General features: G+C 48.4%; 1 protein-coding gene across 1 annotated transcript in view; it reads left to right on the top strand.

Annotated features, from left to right (window-relative positions):
- Nucleotides 1–804: 804 nt before the first annotated feature.
- The window catches only part of LOC113447466 (serine/threonine-protein kinase MRCK gamma), a 98,370-nt gene continuing 80,454 nt past the window's right edge, over nucleotides 805–18,720 (top strand). The window contains 2 exon segments of the mRNA XM_087913775.1: nucleotides 805–850; nucleotides 853–984. Coding sequence (XP_087769901.1) covers nucleotides 805–850; nucleotides 853–984 — 178 coding nt within the window.

Below are 18,720 nucleotides of genomic sequence, written 5' to 3'. Positions count from 1 at the left end.
GAGCAGAGGGTTGGGCTAGAGGACCTTCAAGGTCCCCTCCAATCCTGGTGTTCTCTCTGCCTAATTGTTACGTAAGTTTGCCTCCAGTTCTCACTTCTATTTTAAGAGCCCCACTAGGGGGCAGCAGCTAACCAATCTTGGCTGATCTTTGGAAAGAAAAAAAAAAGAAAGAAAGCCCTGGATTGTAATTTACTGCCCAGGGAAAGGGGACCACCAGGAGATGCCAGCGGGGCAGGGAACTCTTTTTGCAGGAATCCAGAGAAACGGGCATAGCTCTGCCTCGGACGGGCGCTTGTCCTTTGAGCTCAAGTCCGGGGGGGGGCAGTGAGGGAGGGGCAGCCTCCGTCCAACTTTGACCAATTGGGGAAAAAAAGGTTAAGCAGGATCGACTGGATCCCTATTTGAACGTCTGGGGTGGAGGAAAGGTGGGGGGGTCGGCGGAAAAAAAACGTATAACTGTGCTTTACAGGGAACTAGAGTTGGAAGGACCTGCTAGGTCATCTAGTCAACCCCCGCCTAAGCGTGCGGGGGAAGGAAAGCCAGGCGCGGAGCGGCGGCAAAAAGCGCGCTCGGAGGGGAAAGCCGTCGAGTTTTGCAACCGGGCGCCCGGCGGAGCCGGCTGCGGAGGATGGGCGCTGGAGTAGGGCGCGCCCGCCCTCTTACCTGGCCCGGTGTCGGGTTGCGCCCCACCCCGAGCACCGGGGCGGGGCGGCTGGGGCTGGGGCTGCGGCTCCCGCTCGCCTTCTGGGCGATCCTCGGCGGCGGCGGCGGCTCCGGCCCGGCGCCCGCGTCCCGCGTCCGGCGATGGGCAGCCCCGTGGAGCGGCGCCTGGGCGGCCTGCGGGCTCTGCTGGGGGCGAGGGGGCGGCGGTGGGGGCGGCGGCGGGGCTGGAGGGGCTGCTCGACCTCCTGGTCTGCGTCCACCAGGCATGCAGCGCGGCCCCGCTGCGCCGGGAGCGGAGCGTCCAGCAGTTCCTGGAGTGGGGTGAGTCCGGGGAGGGGAGGGGGGCCGGGCTGGGGGCTCCTGGGCGCGTGCAGAGCGCCGACGTCGGTGGCTTCGGTCCCGAAAGGCCGGGGGAGGGAGGAGGTGGGGGGCTTCGCTGGGAGGGGAGGGCTCCGGAGTTGCGCCCCCCCCGGCCTTGGCGGAGAGATTGGCCCCTTCCCTCCCTCCCTCCTTTCTTTCTTTCTTTCTTTCTTTCTTTCTTCTTTCTTTCTTTCTTTCTTTCTTTCTTTCTTTCTTTCCCTTCCTTCCCTTCCCTTCCTTCTTCCCTTCCCTTCCCTTCCCTTTCTTTCTTTCTTTCTTCATTCCTTCCTTCCTTCCCTTCCTTCCTCTTTCTTTCTTTCTTTCTTCCCTTCCCTTCCTTCGTTCCTCTTTCTTTCTTTCTTTCTTTCTTTCTTTCTTTCTTTCTTTCTTTCTTTCTTTCTTTCTTTCTTTCTTCATTCCTTCCTTCCTTCCCTTCGTTCCTCTTTCTTTCTTTCTTTCTTTCTTTCTTTCTTTCTTTCTTTCTTTCTTTCTTTCTTTCTTCCCTTCCTTCGTTCCTTTCTTTCTTTCTTCCCTTCCTTCCTTCCTTCCTTCCTTCCTTCCTTCCTTCCTTCCTTCCTTCCTTCCTTCCTTCCTTCCTTTCTTTCCTTCCTTCCTTCCTTCCTTCCTTCCTTCCTTCCTTCCTTCCTTCCTTCCTTCCTTCCTTCCTTCCTTCCTTCTTTCTCTTTCTTTCTTTTCCTTTTTCCCCTTCCTTCCTAGACCTGCTTTTACTCCATTTCTTGCAAGGTTTTCCCCAAATCTTCCCTCCCCCACCCCCAGCAGCTGAATTCCTGGGGGGGGGCAGCCGTGGGCAGAGGAACTTTCCTTCTGGGGGCCATCAACCCCGTGCCAGTCCATCCATCCGGTCCCCTCCATCTTTTCCAGCAGGACTGGAAATCCAGAGCGCTTCTTGTCCTCTCTTGGAGCGGAGGAAGATGATTGATGTGCTTCTGGGTGGGGGAGAGTCGAGAGTCCTGTGGAACTCATTGCCACTGCGGGTTGAGAGCTGTCAGATAAGCTGCTTGGGGAATCTTTGGGGAAGGGGGCCGCCTTCGACCAGTGCTGCAAAGTCGGAAGCTGGAGAGGCAGGAGGGTTTTTCAAGCGTGGCCCCTTTAAGAGGAGTGGACTTCCATTCCCAGAATTCCCCAGCCAGCTGTGAAACTCCACTCCTCTTAAAGGGGCCACGTTTGAAAAAGAATGATGGAAGCGAAACAAAGAGGGTGCAATCCAGATATTGATACAGACCGGCCTCCGTAAATCCCATCCAGCACAGCAGATGGTTATTGTAGTCCATTGAGCCAGCAAAAGATGGAAGAAACTCCTCTCTCCCCCCCTCCCTCTCCCTCCCCCCCTCTCTCTCCCTCTCCCCCTCTTTCCCTCCCCTTCTCTCCCTTCCTCCCTCTCCCTTCCTCCCTCTCCCTCCATCCCTCTCTCCCTTCCTCTCTCCCTCCCTCTCCCACTCTCTTTCCCTCCCTCCCTTTCCCTCCCTCTCTTTTCTCCCTCTCCCCTCCCTTCCTCTCCCTCTCTCCCTCCCTCCCTTCTCTCTCACTCCCTCCCTCTCCCTCATCTCCCTTTCCCTCCCTCCCCTCCCTCCTTTCCTCTCCCTCCATCCCTCTCCCCCTCTCTCCTCCTCCCTCTCCCTCCCTCCCTCTCCCTTTCCCTCCCTCTCCCTCCCTCCCTCTCTCTCTTCTTTTCTCTCCCTCTCTCTCTCTCCCTCCCTCCTTTCCTCTCCCTCCCTCTCTCCTCCTCCTTCTCCCTCCCTCCCTCTCCCTTTCCCTCCCTCTCTCCCTCCCTCTCTCTCTTCTTTTCTCTCCCTCCCTCTCTCTCTCCCTCCCTCCTTTCCTCTCCCTCCCTCTCTCCTCCTCCTTCTCCCTCCCTCCCTCTCCCTTTCCCTCCCTCTCTCCCTCCCTCCCTCTCTCTCTTCTTTTCTCTCCCTCCCTCTCTCTCTCCCTCCCTCCTTTCCTCTCCCTCCCTCTCTCCTCCTCCTTCTCCCTCCCTCCCTCTCCCTTTCCCTCCCTCTCTCCCTCCCTCCCTCTCTCTCTTCTTTCTCTCCCTCCCTCTCTCTCTCCCTCCCTCCTTTCCTCTCCTCCCTCTCTCCTCCCTCCTTCTCCCTCCCTCCCTCTCCCTTTCCCTCCCTCTCTCCCTCCCTCCCTCTCTCTCTTCTTTTCTCTCCCTCCCTCTCTCTCTCCCTCCCTCCTTTCCTCTCCTCCCTCTCTCCTCCTCCTTCTCCCTCCCTCCCTCTCCTTTCCCTCCCTCTCTCCCTCCCTCCCTCTCTCTCTTCTTTTCTCTCCCTCCCTCTCTCTCTCCCTCCCTCCTTTCCTCTCCCTCCCTCTCTCCTCCTCCTTCTCCCTCCCTCCCTCTCCCTTTCCCTCCCTCTCTCCTTCCCTCCCTCTCTCTCTTCTTTTCTCTCCTCCCTCTCTCTCTCCCTCCCTCCTTTCCTCTCCCTCCATCCTTCTCTCCTCCTCCCTCTCCCTTTCCTCCCTCTCTCTCTTCTTTTGTCTCCCTCCCTCTCTCTCCCTCCCTCCCTCTCTCTTTTGTGTTTCCAAAAACCGAGGATCCGTTCTGACTCGCCCAGAGTCCGGCTTGCGAGGCCAAGGGCAGGTGAACTCTGGGTAGCAGATGCTGCCCAGGTGCCAATCCTGGGCTACCCCAAACCCCATCGCCCTAACCCTCCTCTCTCTGCCCCCGACTTTCTCAGGCCCCATCTCCTCCCCCCGCCCGCCCCAGGACTCTGATTTCGTAGGAAGGGAAATCTCGGAATGGTGGGTTTGTATCCCAGAAGGGAGAACTGAATCCCCAGCAGGCCCTAAGGGAAAAATTGGGGGCCCGGCTGATGGAGCTCACCCCACAACACACACACACACACACACACACACACACAGACACACATCCCATGGATCACCCGTCTGGTTTCATTGCTCTCCGTGGGCGCTTGCTTGGCCACGCCTTGCAGAGCACACGCGAGGTGTGTGAGAGTCGATAGGGCTTCGTTGTAATCCCGAAGTAATTAGCCTTGGCAGGGAGGGAGGGAGGGAGAGGATGGAACCCCTGCCTACAGAAACAGAATCCAGCTGGAAGGGGACCTCGGAGACCTTCTAGTCCAGCCCTCCGCTCAGGCAGGCGATCCTATACATTTCAGTGCCCAGTTTGGGGTCCTTCTGTCCTGCCCAGGCCTGTTGGTGCTACTGGGGTTGTGAAAGGGTGTCGATCCCACCTTACGCTGCAGGGAAAATTTCTATTAAAAAAAGGAAGATCTCTGCATGTTTTATAGAGACCTGTGGACCTTCTAGAAGGTGTTATTTGATCTTTGTCACTTTAAGATGGGTGGACTTCAACTCCCAGAATTCCCCAGTCAGCCATAGCTAGAAGCCTAGTGGCTGGGGAATTCTGGGAGTTGTAGTTCATATAGCTTCAATCGCAATCACGGGGAATTGAAATCCATATATTTTAAAACATGCTGGGTGGGGAATTTATTTATTTATTTATTTATGATTTGATTTGATTTGATTTGATTTGATTTGTCAATTGCTTACAAGATACAGGCATAAGAATAAACATAGTTTTGAATACATGAGATGGATACTTAGAAGAAAAATTAAAAAAAAACACCCAATAGGACAGGGATGGTAGGCACGATTGGTGCGCTTATGCACGCCCCCTACAATTCTGGGAATTGGAGTCCGTATATATTTAAAGCATGCTGGGTGGGGGATTCTGGAAGTCCATAGATCTTAAATCATGATAATGGGGAATTCTGGGAATTGAAGTCCATATATATCTTAAACCATGCGGAGTGGGGAAATGAAATCCACACTTCTAAAGTTGCTAAGCATTGCTTTAAGCACTCTCTCCCATCTCAAGGCTGTCGTAAATTCCGAGTAGACGCCTGCTTGGAGGGACATCCCAGGGAAAGGTGTAAATAAGATGTTAAATGTGTTTGCTAAAGAAACCACAATCCATTGGGGCTGTGAATCACCCTGAGCTGGAAGCGGAGGTATGCAAACAGTAGTTGCCCGGTTCCCACAAACAAACCACAGTGTGGTGCAGGCGAAGAGCCAAGCCGGAGTTAAGCCTGCATTGGTTGACTCGTTCTTACTGCCCTGGTTCCCTTTAGGAACATCTGTGGTTTGGCTCTCTTCGGTAGCTGCCCGGTATCAATTCCGGCTTCTGCGCCGTGAAGCCGAACAGACATCAAAAGGGTAACTGAGGCCTCGTTATTTAATCCAGGGGTGTCCAACCTTGGCTACTTTAAGACACGTGGACTTCAAAGGTGTTGAAGTGGCCAAGGTTGGAAACCCTGATCTAATCATCGGTATCAGTTAAATTTATCTGCTGCTTTGAGAATAAGGATTTTATTTCGCAGAGTTTCTAGGCTCAAAGAGCTCAAAGCACTGTCCAAATCTTTTCCTGCTTTTCTTTTCTTTTTCACCAAGAACAACCATCCTGCGAGGTAGGCTGTCCTGAAGTCACACAGGGAGTCTCCATTGGAGTTTAATTTGGATCTCCCTGCTCCTCGTTTACTGCTTGAAGTATTGCACCAGCGGGTTCCCACATGCACCATCCTAGAAGTAGTTTTTCTTTTAATTCTACTGCTGTAAAAAGCGAACGAGCCAGGAATGGTCTATTTCACTGGTCGCCAACTGGTGGGCCGTGAGAAAATTTTGATAGTCCGCAAAGAAATGTCGTCCCCCGCCCCGAAGCAGTTAATCCAGGCTGTGCGGGAACACAAGGCCGCGCTGCCCACATGGCCTGCGGGAACACAAGGTTTACGTCGTGAACAACACAAGATTGTGAGAGGAGCGGGGAGACTTGTCCCACATGCCTGGCCTGGCCACCAGACTGCTTCTTTCTTCTTCTGCTTTTGGCTGCACGCAAGGAAAGCAGCCAAAGTCTTTCTTTCTCTCCCCCAAACTCTGCCAGAAATGAGTCTTTGGGACCCTGCAAGGCCTCCTGCTCCAAGAGGCTGCGCCGTCAAAGACTCATTTCTGGTGGAGTTTGGGGGAGAGAAAGAAAGACTTCTGCAGCTTCTGCTGTTTTCCTTGCATGAAGCCAAAAGTCTCTCTCTCTTCCCCCCCCCCTCCTTGAGAACGGAGCTGGAGACGGTATCCTGCGATCCCAAATAAAAAACGATCGATCAGTAGGAAAACGGGGTGGGGGATTTTCCTGCAGACTTTTGTTGGGATTTTCCCAGGGTCTCTGGTCTGCAAGATTTAAAATTATGAGTTTGGTGGTCCCTGAGGTCCAAAAGGTTGGTGACTCCTGGTCTATTTAAGCTTCTCCCCCCAAATTAATGAGTCCTGGCTTGCAAACAAGCAAGGAATCAAGGCTAGCCTTTGTTTTGCCATCCTGGTTGTAAGAGATCTGTGGTCCAGCTGGACATGTAACAAACCTGAGTCCCACAGGCCACTCCTAAGCCAAGATTCCCCAGATTGTTGGTTTGTCGTATCTCCATGTTTGCCTGAGATGAGAAAGACAAGGATCAAAAGTTGGTTGCTAAGTACAAATTCAGGATGCTTGTTAAGATAAATGATTTCAGCATCTTGCACTGTTGCTCAAATGTGGCCTCTTTGAGACACCTGGATGCTAGAGACAGCTAGTGATAGAGATGATTGATAGATGAGAGAGAGAAGGATGGATAGAGATGATAACAGAGAAAGAGAGATGATAGATATAGAGATGATAGATATAGAGATGATAGATGATTGATAGATGATAGAGAGGGATGATAACAGAGAGAGTAAGATTATAAATATAGAGATGAGAGAGAGAGACAAAGATGATAACAGATAGATAAAGAGAGAGTAAAATGATAGATATGAGATGATAGATAGATGACAGATTTTTGAGGGGGGGAGAATTATAGGGTAATTTGGAGGGAGGGATCCAAATGTAATACTGAAGTTTAAAGCTTGTATGTCAGGAAGTCAGAGAAAAAGATGCATTAGATTAGTTTTGACTTTAAAATGTTTTTAAAAAGTTCAGCACTTTAAACAAAGGTCAAAGAATTTGAAAGAATAACAATGAATCTTGTTAATAAAAATGGTGATAGTTTACAAAGACGACTAGGTGCAAATAGAAATACATGCTATTTCCATAGCAAAATGGAAGATAAAGCAGGAACGGTTGAATGGGTCGTTTTATTCAAAGAGGAGAATATGTTTAAGTATGTTTTTCACTTGGATATCACTTCTGGATTTTGCGCTTGTGGTGAAAAAGAAAATGAAACCTTGACTTTGGTTTTGTTGATCAGAGAGATGTGTCATCATTGAAATGGTCACTTATATATTATAATATGTGTAAAAGCAAGAAGTTGAGGCTGGAGTGTTTTTAATCTTGTATGGTGCTAGGAAGAGTCAGAAGTCAATGCCTCCCCCACCACCCCCGTATTTCACACCCCCTTTTCCCTGTTCCTTTTCCTTTCCTTAATTTCCTATTTCTAGGGGGGGTTGCACTTTATATAATAAAATAAAGATAGAAGATAGATAATAGAAGATCGATAGACAGATGATAGATAGATATAGATAGAACATAGATAATAGAAGATAGATAATAGAAGATAGAAGATAGATAGATGAAGGGATAGATAGAAGATAGATAATAGAAGATAGATGATGGAAGATAGAAGATAGATAGATGAAGGGATAGATAGAAGATAGATAATAGAAGATAGATGATGGAAGATAGATGATAGATAGATGAAGGGATAGATAGAAGATAGATAAAGATAGAAGGTAGATAATAGAAGATAGATGATGGAAGATAGATGATAGATAGATAGATAATAGAAGATAGATAGACAGATGATAGATAGATAGAATATAGATAATAGAAGATAGATAATAGAAGATAGAAGATAGATAGATGAAGGGATAGATAGAAGATAGATAAAGATAGAAGGTAGATAATAGAAGATAGATGATGGAAGATAGATGATAGATAGATAGATAATAGAAGATAGATAGACAGATGATAGATAGATATAGATAGATAGATAGAACATAGATAATAGAAGATAGATAATAGAAGATAGACAGATGATAGATAGATAGAAGATAGATAGATAAAGATAGAAGATAGATAGAAGATAGATAAAGATAGAAGATAGATAATAGAAGATAGATGATAGAAGATAGATGATAGATAGAAAGATAGATGATAGATAGATGATAGATAGATAGATAGATAGATAGATAGACAGACAGACAGACAGACAGACAGACAGATCATAGAGAGAGAGAAAGAGATAGAGGGAGATAGTGAATGGATCATAGAGAGACAGACAGATGATATAGATAGATATAAAGAGAGAGGGAGAGTTGGATGATGGATAGAGATGATAACAGGCAGAGAGAGAAAATAGAGAGGAAACAGCTAGACTATCCAACCGATTTGTGATTCAGCATAGTGTGCAAAAGAAAACTCACAGCCATCAAACCATTCAGGTAAACAACCCTCCCACCCCTGAACTGCACTAAATAAATACATCCAGGTCCTAACCATTAAAAGCCTCCTTCCTCATCCAGGATTTGGGAGCCTTCCTGGCCCCTGTCTGATGGCATTGTTTCATGGGGTGGGGTGGGGTGAACCTGCTGGATCTTTATCCGAGGGGCAGGAATGCCATAGTGCCATCAGAGGCCCTGGCACACCAGCAGCTGGGGTGGCACCCACAAGCCTGCACACAAGCAGGTTAGCGAATGGGGTGGGGTGGTTTCCTGGTTCTCAGAATAACAAAGAGTTGGAAGGGACCTTGAAGGTCTGCTAGTCCAACCTCTTGCTCAAGCAGGAGGCCCTAGACCATTTCAGAGATATGTCTGTCCAGTCTTTTCTTAAGAATCTCCAGCGATGGACCATTCACAACGTCTGGTGGCAAGCAGTTCCACTGGTTAATTGTTCCCAAGGTTAGGAATTTTCTCCTTAGTTCCAGGTTGCTTCCCTCCTGGATTCATTTCCATCCGTTGCTTCTTGTCCTGCCCTCTGGTGCTTTGGAAGATAGCTTGACTCCCTCTTCTTTTGGGGCAGCCCTTCAAATATTGGAATGCTGCTATCGGGTCACCGCTAATAATTCTTTTCATTAGAAAGGACTAAAGGGTGATATGGTAAGCATCTCAACCCAAAAGTTTTCCTTCCGGACCTGGGTTCAAGGCTCACCTGACTGTGATGACCGGGGCGTGGCACAAAAGCAACTAAGTCAGAAAAGTAGGTAAAGTTCCTTTAATTCCTCCAACTTGGCCCCTAATGTCCAGTTATCTTCGGCTGGAGAGAACACTCTCCCAAGAACAGTCTTTCAAAGGGAAGAAATTCAGTCCGACCCCAAAGTACATCTAAATTATAAATAAAAACCGTCAGAAACCACCGGCTGCAGCAATGAACGAGACAGGGCAGGGTAAGGAATTGCAGGCTTCAAAAGATAACAAAATACACACAGTTGGGAAGACCCCAGAAATGAAGATAATGCACACTTTGCTTCCAGTAAGGTGCTGCGCTCAAACCCCCTTTATATCCTGTTTTCCCAGCTAATGAAGGGGGTCAGGGCCCTTTCCTCCCCCAACCACGTTGCTCCCTTCTCCGTTCCTGCCTGCATCCTGCCTAGGATGAAGAGGGGGTGGCCCTGGGTCTTCCTCTGAATGCCCAGCCGGACTGTGCCCTTCCCCACTTTCCTCCACAGCCATGAGAACCACACTCCCCTTGGAATCAGATTCCAACAGGGCCATGACACTGACAGAGCCGGAGGAGGCCACCTGCTCTAAACAGGTAGGCTAAAAAGGGTGGGAGAGAAACCGCTTCCTTGGCATGAAAACGATGGGTGTATTTCCTGCACCACCTGCCCACATCTGGAATCCATTTTCGGCCTCCAGAGGGACCTCATTTTTCTCACAAGCCTGCCCTTCTCAGATATTTCCCTTCCCCCATTTGGGCTGGAAAAAAAAAAAAGAAATCCTTTGTGTCTTTTGACAACTCAACCTGGATTCAGATAAGCGCACGAAACTCGGATGACAATGCCCAGCGCCATTTGGCTTTCAGGATGCGTGTTTCCTTTGAAATGAGGTCGTCTTCTGGCTCCGTTGGGGATCTGGTTCACACACAACCTGCAAAGTCTGGGTTCGTATAAGACAGGGGTCCCCAAACTTGGCCACTTTAAGGCTTCCGCTCCCAGAATCCCAAACTTGGCCGCTTTAAGACTTGGGGACTTCAACTCCCAGCGTTCCTCAGCCAGCTATGCTGACTGGAGAATTCTGGGAGTTGAAGTCCACAAGTCTTAAAGGGGCCACGTTTTGAGACCTCTGGTATAAGATATTGACGACGTGGTCAGCTGCCTCTAGGCCAAGGGTCTCTTCAAACTTGGCAAGTTTAAGACTTGTGGACTTCAACTCCCAGGATTCCTGAGCCAACATGACTGGAGGAGGAGGAATTCTGGGAGTTGGAAGTCTACAAGTCTTAAAGCTGCCAAGTTTGGGGGGACCCTGATTTATTCTAGGTTTAAACCTGGACAAGCGATCCCCACTCCTTAAACATAGGTTAGTCAGAAAGTGAGTTGGTTAGCTAGAGTGATCTGAGAAGGTCTCCCGTAATTGCTGCACTACTCTTCTGAGGTGTCTCTTTGTCAGAAAGTTTCTAGTCCTCAGGTTTCTGTTGAAAATGGCTGATTTAAACAGGAATCTACCTTGATACCAGAAAACCTCTGTATTTAGATTAGATTAGTGGCTGGAAGGGACCTTGTAGGTCATCTAGTCCAACCCCCTGCCCAAGCAGGAGACCCTACACCATTTCTGACAGATGGGCAGCCCAATCTCTTCTTGAAAGCTTCCAGGGATGAAGCTCCCACAACTTCCAAAGGCAACTTCTGTTCCATGGGTTGATTGTTCTCCCTGTCAGAAATTCCTCCTTATTTCCAGGTGTGAACCTCTCCTTGTTCAGTTTCCATCCATTGTTCCTTGTCTGGCCTTCAGGTGCCTTGGAGAATCGCTTGACCCCCCTTCCTCCTCTCTGGGGCAGCCCCTCAAATATTGGAAGATGCTCTCCTGTCTCCCCTGGTCCTTCTCTTCACTGGACTAGTCAGGTCCATTTCCTGCAACCGTTCATCGTATTTTTTGAAATGACCATCAGAGCATTAGTATTATCCTATATTGTTATTATTATTAACACGCTCTGATGCTAAGGAGTTCTACTCCCGCTCCCCACCTGAAAAGAAATCTCTTCCAAATGCCAAACACAAGCAGAGGAGAGGAGTTTCAGATTCAGTTTCAAGCAGCTTTAGTACAGAATGGTTGAGCTAAGCCACACCCAGGCTCCTTGCTGTCTCCTTCCTCACACAGCAAAGACTGTTTCAGTTTCTGAACAGCCCTCAACTCTCTCACACACTGACAGGACACTAGCCAGATGAATACCGATGGATGCTGGTAGGCAGAGGAACAATTTTTCCTCCTTATTTTCCTCCCCAAGAGCTAAGCCCGACCACATAGTTTCATAGGGAAGCGTGGGGATCCAGCTAGTAATTATATATTAGTGGCTATGAGCACTACAATCATGCGAAGTTATGACGGCCATGTGAAAAAGTGACTTGCACCAGCCTTGCAGACAAGCGGTGGGGATTTGGGGCACCTGGAAGGGGGTTGCGGCCTCTTGCAGTCACGTGATCAGGCCCTTCCCAGCCGCCTTCCCGCAAGCAAAGCCAATTGGGGAAGCCAGACTTGCTTAACAACCACGTGGTTCTTTTAGTGACCACGTTATTCGTTTTAACAGCTGGCAAAAATTGGGTCCGGTTCACGTAAGGATCCATTTCCTGGTCCCGTCACATAGTAACGGAAGTGCTTCATGGTGGTCTACCTGTAATTGGCTTGTTAGACGGATAATGCAGATTAACAGAGTTGGAAGGGACCTTGTAGGTCATCTAGTCCAACCCCCCGTCTACACCATTTCTTTAACAATCCTGTCACTAACTTACCAACTGCAGTGCTTCGTTTAGCAACCCTGGCAAGAAACGTCATAAAATTGGGGGCGGGGGGGGACTCACTTAACAAACGCCTCACTTAGCAACCGAAATGTTGGGCTCCATTGTGGTCGTAAGTCAAGGACCAACTGTATTTGGATGTATGTATCCGGGGCATAGACCAAAGATTCACCAATCTTTGTTTCCAATGTAGGATTAGTGAAAATTGGCCTATTAAGACAACAAGAAATAGCCACCCTCTTCCTCACTAGATTTCATTACGGGGTTTTCAGGTTAACAGAGTTGGAAGGGACCTTGTAGGTCATCTAGTCCAACCCCACCACCACCCCGCCCAAGCAGGAGACCCTACACCATTTCTGACAGAAATCTCTTCAGTCTCTTCCTGAAAGCCTCCAGGGATGAAGCTCCCACAACTCTTCTGACTAACAGATTAACAACAGAATAATAAAGCTGGAAGGGACCTTGTGGGTCATCTAGTCCAACCCCCACTCACCCAAGAGACCCTACACCATTTCTGACAGATGGCAGTCCAGTCTCCTCTTGAAAGCTTCCAGAGATGAGACTCCCACAACTTCTGAAGGCATCTTTGGTTCCATCGGTTGATGGTTCCTCCTTATTTCCAGGTTGAATCTCCCGTTGATCGGTTTCTATCCATTATTCCTTGTCTGGCCTTCGGGTGCATTTATCCCAGAACATCTCAGGGCCTTTGTCTGTGCCAGGGGTTGCCAGGAAGGACACCAGGAGCAAGTGGGCTCCTGATCTGCTTCCAGGTGGATGAGAGAACGTAGAATAAGAGGGTTGGAAGGGACCTTGGAGGTCATCTGGACCAACCCCCTGCTCAAGCAGGAGCCATCCTATGCCATTGCTTGGAGCCTTTTAAGAAGAGATTTGTCTGAAATGGTATAGGTCTCTTACTCGAGCAGGGAGTTGGATTAGATGATCTCAAAGGTCCCTTCTATCTTCTATGCTCTCTCCAGTCTCTTCTTAAAAGCCTCCAAGTGAGGCTGGTGGCAAGCAGTTCCACTGGCTAATTGTCCTCGCTGTTAGGAAGTTTCTCCTTCATTCCAGGTTGTTTAGCTCTTTGGTTAGTTTCCATCCTTATTGCTTCTTGTCCTGCCTTCTGGTGCTTTGGAGAATAACTGGACCCTCAGTTTGTGGCAGCCCCTCATATACTGGAAGGCTGCTATCATGTCTCCCCCGGTCCTTCTTTTCATTAGACTGGTCACTGGCCAGACCCAAATCCAGCCATTCTTCGTATGTTTTAGTCTCCAGGCCTTTCATCATCTTCAACCATAGTTTAAACTAACCAAGATAAGGTGTGTTGTGCAAACAAACTGGGGAAAGTTCTTTGGGCTGGTGGAAGAAGAGGAGTGCAGTAATTCAGTTCTCAGCCAGCTTCCAGTTAAAAGGAATATAATAATAAAATAATTATTATTATTTTTAATCTTTGCTCCTGGTCCTCCGCTCCCCCTCGGACCATACAGTGTGAATTTAATTAACGCATAGATTTAATCTCTTTAAAAAGGAATTTACCTGATTTAAATACAGGGCAACCTTGGAGTTTGCTAAAGTTAAACGATAGCCTGCTCTGATGTTGCACTTGGAGCAGATGGGCACGAAAAAGGAAAATCTCTTTTGTTGTATTATTTCCAGCCTTGTGACGGTTCTGCAGGTAGCTGGTTTTTTCACTGGGCCACAAGAATATCCCATTTCAGCCATGTCAGGACCCCCTCTTAAAAATGGCCAAGGAAGGTTGTATAAACTTAATAGCTGAATTGTTAGAGAGATCCCAGAATGTGTACAACAGTTACGACCTTTGATTCTCCACTTCGACCGCATGAAGATGGATGGGCTTCAACTCCCTGAATTCCTCAGCCCAACAAGCCGGGATGGAGAGCCGTACTGGCCCCCCAAACCCAGAAGTTCAGCCACAGAGCAAGGATGGGGGTTGACTGGGTGGAGAAATGGTCAAAGCATTCAAGAAACCACAAGCCAGAGGAGTTAGTGACAAAATCTTATTAATTTCAGTTTTTTGTTTTTGCAAATTTATCTTGTTTGATTGCTCTCATGGATGTCGATGTGTTAAGTTTGGTTCTCTGAGATCAAGAAATTTCTTAAATATTTGTGCAACTACATGTCTGTCTGTGTATCCATCTATCTCTTTTCTCTATCCATCCATCATCTATTTCATTTCTCTCTCATCTCTCATCTCTCGTCTCTCTCCATCCATCCATCCCTCTATCTTTCTCTCCATCCATCCCTTTCATCTATCTGTCTGTTTGTCTATATATCTGTCTATATCATCTAATTTCTCCATCCATCTCTCTCTCTCTCCATCCCATCTATCCATCTATCTCTCCCATCTCTCTGTCCATTTCTCTCTCTCCCTCTCATCTCTCCATCCATCTCTGTCTCTTCTTTCTTCTCCCTCTCTCTTTCTCTCTCTTCTCACTTCTCTCCGTCTCTCTCTCTCTGTCCATCCCATCTATCCATCTATCTCTCCCTTCTCTCTGTCCATTTCTCTCTCTCTCTCTTCCTCCCTCTCATCTCTCTGTCAATCTCGCTCTCTGTCTCTGTTTCTCTGTCTCTCTCTCCTATCATTTATCATCTACATCTGTGTGTCTTTCTTGTCTATCTAAGCATCCTGGAGAACTTGTTTTCTATTGGAATCTGTTTCTGGTTGCAATTGTACGTCCTTTTATACACATTCTCCATACATTATCCCAGCTGTAATATTTTCATTTAGCTTATTTTTAGGCGTGCATGCTTGTGGATTATCTTTAAAAAGAAAAAAAAACAGGCCAACCACATTCCAACCTCTGGCACCCTGGAGATCCCTCAGTGAGAATGAACCTTCAGTCTGAACACCTGCAGTTCCATAGCTTTGTGCCGTTGGGCAAACGAAAGCAGCAGCCGCCGCCGCATCTGTTTGATCTCGGCTCATCCGAGAAAATGCTGCCAGTCTTGGGCTTCTGAATTAATGCTGGGGTGGGGAGGCCAACAGGAGATCCCACTGCCAAAGAAAAACCACCAGGGCGGCTCCTTAAAGTCACCCGGAGCTGAGATTGGCTGTATAATAGATTTCTATTCTTTGCTATCGGTGTGCAACCTCCACACCCGACGTTGTGCGCAGTGCACTCCTCTGTTGCACGAGAGCCTGGAGAAAAAAAGGCCAATGCAATCCTAAACTGCATTAACAGAGGGATATAGCCAAGAACAAGAGAGGTACTAATCCCACTCTATAAAGCCTGAGTAAGGCCACACCTAGAGAACTGCATCCAGTTTTGGTCACCACACTATAAAAAAGAGGTTGAGACTCTAGAAAAAGTGCAGAGAAGAGCAACCAGGATGATGAGGGGACTGGAGGCTGAAAAATACGATGAACGGTTGCAGGAACTGGGCCTGGCTAGTCTAGGGAAGAGAAGGACCAGGGGATTACACGATAGCGGTCTTCCAATATTTGAGGGGCTGCCCCAGAGAGGAGGAAGGGGGTCAACCTATTCTCCAAGGCACCTGAAGGCCAGAGAAGGAACAATGGATGGAAACTGATCAAGGAGAGATTCAACCTGGAAATAAGGAAGAATTTCCTGACAGGGAGAACGATCCACCCCTGGAACAGAAGTTGCCTTCAGAAGTTGTGGGAGCTTCATCCCTGGAGGCTTTCAAGAAGAGACTGGACTGCCCATCTGTCAGAAATGGTGTTGGGTCTCCTGCTTGGCTGATGGGGGGGTTGGACTAGATGACCCACAAGGTCCCTTCCAGCTTTATTATTCGGTTATTATTCTGTTTACTCAGAAATTGTGGGAGCTTCATCAACTGCAGGCTTTCAAGAAGAGACGGAGGAGATTTCGGTCAGAAATGGTGTAGGGTCTTTGGTGCTTTGATAGAGGAGTTGGACTAGATGACCCCCCAAGGTCCCTTCCAACTGTGTAAATCTGCAAAGATCTTGCACATTTTTCTCGGCTTTGCTCCGGTGGGGCTCGGGGGAGGCCTGGGGGAGGGAGTTGGGTGATGTAATCCTTACCACACACCCCCTTTTTCCCAGTGGCGTCTTTACCTCCTTTGCCCGGCCAGACCTGTTTCTCAGGTTTCGGGGTGTTCAGGGGTGTGTCCCCGCCTTGCAGTGAGGATGTTTTTCCTGGGATTTAAAAGCTGCTTCTCAGGCCGAAGATGGTCCCTCTTCCAACAAGGCCAATGTGGGGCCCTTCCAGGCACCCCAAGGGAGAGGCGGCAACCCTTGGGCACCCACCCAGCGCCGAGGTAGAGGCGGCCTTGGGTGGAAAACTCAGGCTGGGCCTCGACTGAACGACCACAACCAAGCCCAGATGTTCTCTTGCTAAGCAAAACAACAGGCCGTTTTTGTTCTTTGGTTTTTACCACGTTTGACACCGTCGTTAAGCGAACCACTGCTGTGGTTAAGCGAGGGACGCGGTCGTGAAAGGAATCCGGATTTCCCCTGGTTGGCTTTGTCAACGCCAGAAGGTCATTCCATCGTTAAACGAACCGTACCGTCGTTAAGTGACCAAAGTTACAACGGCACTAAGAACAGTGAGATAGATATAGAATAACCCAGTTGAAATGGACCTGGAGGTCATCTAGTCCAACCCCTTGCTCAAGCGCGAGAGTTTATTTCAAATATTTAGCCTCTGCCTAGGATCAGACTCCCATTTTTCACACTTAACGGCTGTTGCAGCCTTCCCTGTGGTCACGTGATCAAAATTCAGACCCTTGGCCACTGACTCACAGTTACAACGGGGCACGGTGTTCCTGGGTTGGGGGGAGGGGGTCACGTGATCCCCTTCAGTGACCTTCTGACCAGCAAAGTCAACGGGGAAAGCCAGATTTCACTCAACAACCATGTTACTAGCGGGGAAAGCTGCAGTGATTCCCTTTAACAACAGTGGCAAGAAAAAGGTCATAAAATGGGGGCCAAAACTCCCTTAATGACTTTGCTTCTTGCTTAGTCGTAGAACTTTTGGGCTCCCTTGGGGTCCATAAATGGAGGGTTACCTGTATTTTTATTTTAAAAAAAAAACAACCAAAGGAAAAAAGAGAGCCAATGTTTTAAATTAAATCAAATTTTAAATTTTAAGTTGTTTTTTTTTCTTTAAATAAAACCTGGCTGAGTTTGGAGGGCACCGTGGCTGCCATTTTGACTTTTTTGACCTCCCTGGGAGGGAATGGGGAGGGTGCTGACCCAGAAAACGTTCTCCCTGTGTTGCAACCAGAGCTGCTGCTCTCTGCAAATATTTCCTCCCTCCTCCGTGGCTGAGAGTTTGCCCTGGTGCTTGGGGGGGGGGGGGGTGGGTGGGTTGTACAGTCATATCCAAATGACTGCCCCCCCCCTTCCCCCCCTCCCCCTCCGTTGCTCCTCGAAAGGGTGCGAATTCCAGCTGCAGGATTCGCGATTGGAAGCCGGTGCATCACTGCAGGGGAGGGGGAAAAAAGCGCATCGTTGCCCAAATGTTTGTTGTCACCGTCAGCCCGGCAACCTGGCAAGGCGAACCTGTTTTGGTGGGTCTGGGTTTGAGCGAGGGCGGAGTTGCCAGGTGGGAGGTGAACCGGGAGGAAGCAGCTGTGATCAGGAAACCGAAGTCCTGCCACCCCCTCCCGTTCTCTCTCTCTAAGCTGGACAGGGATAGATCAGGGAAAACTGGCTCAAGAGCAGGAAATTGCCAAAGGGATCTTGGTGTCCCAGTGGACGATCTCTTGAATATGAGCCAGCCGTGTGCAGCGGTACCCAAAAAAGCCAATGCGATCCTAAGTTTCATTAACAGAGGGACACGATCGAGATCAAGGGAGGTACTAATCCCACTCTATAAAGCCTTAGTAAGGCCACACCTAGAGTCCTGCATCCAGTTTTGGTCCCCACATTATAAAACAGAGATTGAGACTCCGGAAAGAGTGCAGAGAAGAGCAACCAGGATGATTAGGGGTCTCTGGAGATTAAAACATACAATGAACGGTTGCAGGAACTGGGCCTGGCTAGTCTAGGGAAGAGAAGGACCAGGGGAGACAGGAGAGCATCTTCCAATATTTGAGGGGCTGCCCCAGAGAGGAGGAAGGGGGTCAAGCTATTCTCCAAGGCACCTGAAGGCCAGACAAGGAAGAATGGATGGAAACTGATCTAGGAGAGATTCAACCTGGAAATAAGGAGAAACTTTCTGACAGGGAGAACTATCCATTCATGGAACAGAAGTTGCCTTCAGAAGGTGTGGGAGCTTCATCCCTGGAGGCTTTCAAGAAGAGACTGGGCTGCTATCTGTCAGAAATGGTGTAGGGTCTCCTGCTTGTGCGGCTGGTTGGACTAGATAACCTTCAAGGTCCCTTCCCACTCTGTTATTCTGTTATTATTCTGTTATTCAGAAATTGTGGGAGCGTCATCTCTGGAAGTCTTGAAGAAGAGACTGGACTGCCATCGGTCAGAAATGGTGTAGGGTCTCCTGCTTGCGTGGGGGGTTGGACTAGATGACCTCCAAGGTCCCTTCCACCTCTGATTATCTGTTGTCTGTTATCTGATCAATCTTTAACATTCAATATTTTCATATATTATTTTCTATATACTTAACATCGCTTCTTTTGTTATAAATATGATATTAATGGTCGTATTTGCAATGTCTTGCCACCGTTGATAAGTGGATCACTGCTGTTGATAAGTTAGCCTCGTGGTTGTTAAGTGGAATCTGGCTTCCCTGTTGACTTGGCTTGTGAGAAGGTGTGCAAAAGGGGATAATTATGTGTTATTTGCCAA

Source organism: Pseudonaja textilis, chromosome 16 (assembly GCF_049901715.1).
Source record: "Pseudonaja textilis isolate UNSWEBS1 chromosome 16, rPseTex1.2, whole genome shotgun sequence".
NCBI classification, from domain to species: domain Eukaryota; kingdom Metazoa; phylum Chordata; class Lepidosauria; order Squamata; family Elapidae; genus Pseudonaja; species Pseudonaja textilis.
This window is presented reverse-complemented; position numbering and strand designations above follow the sequence as displayed.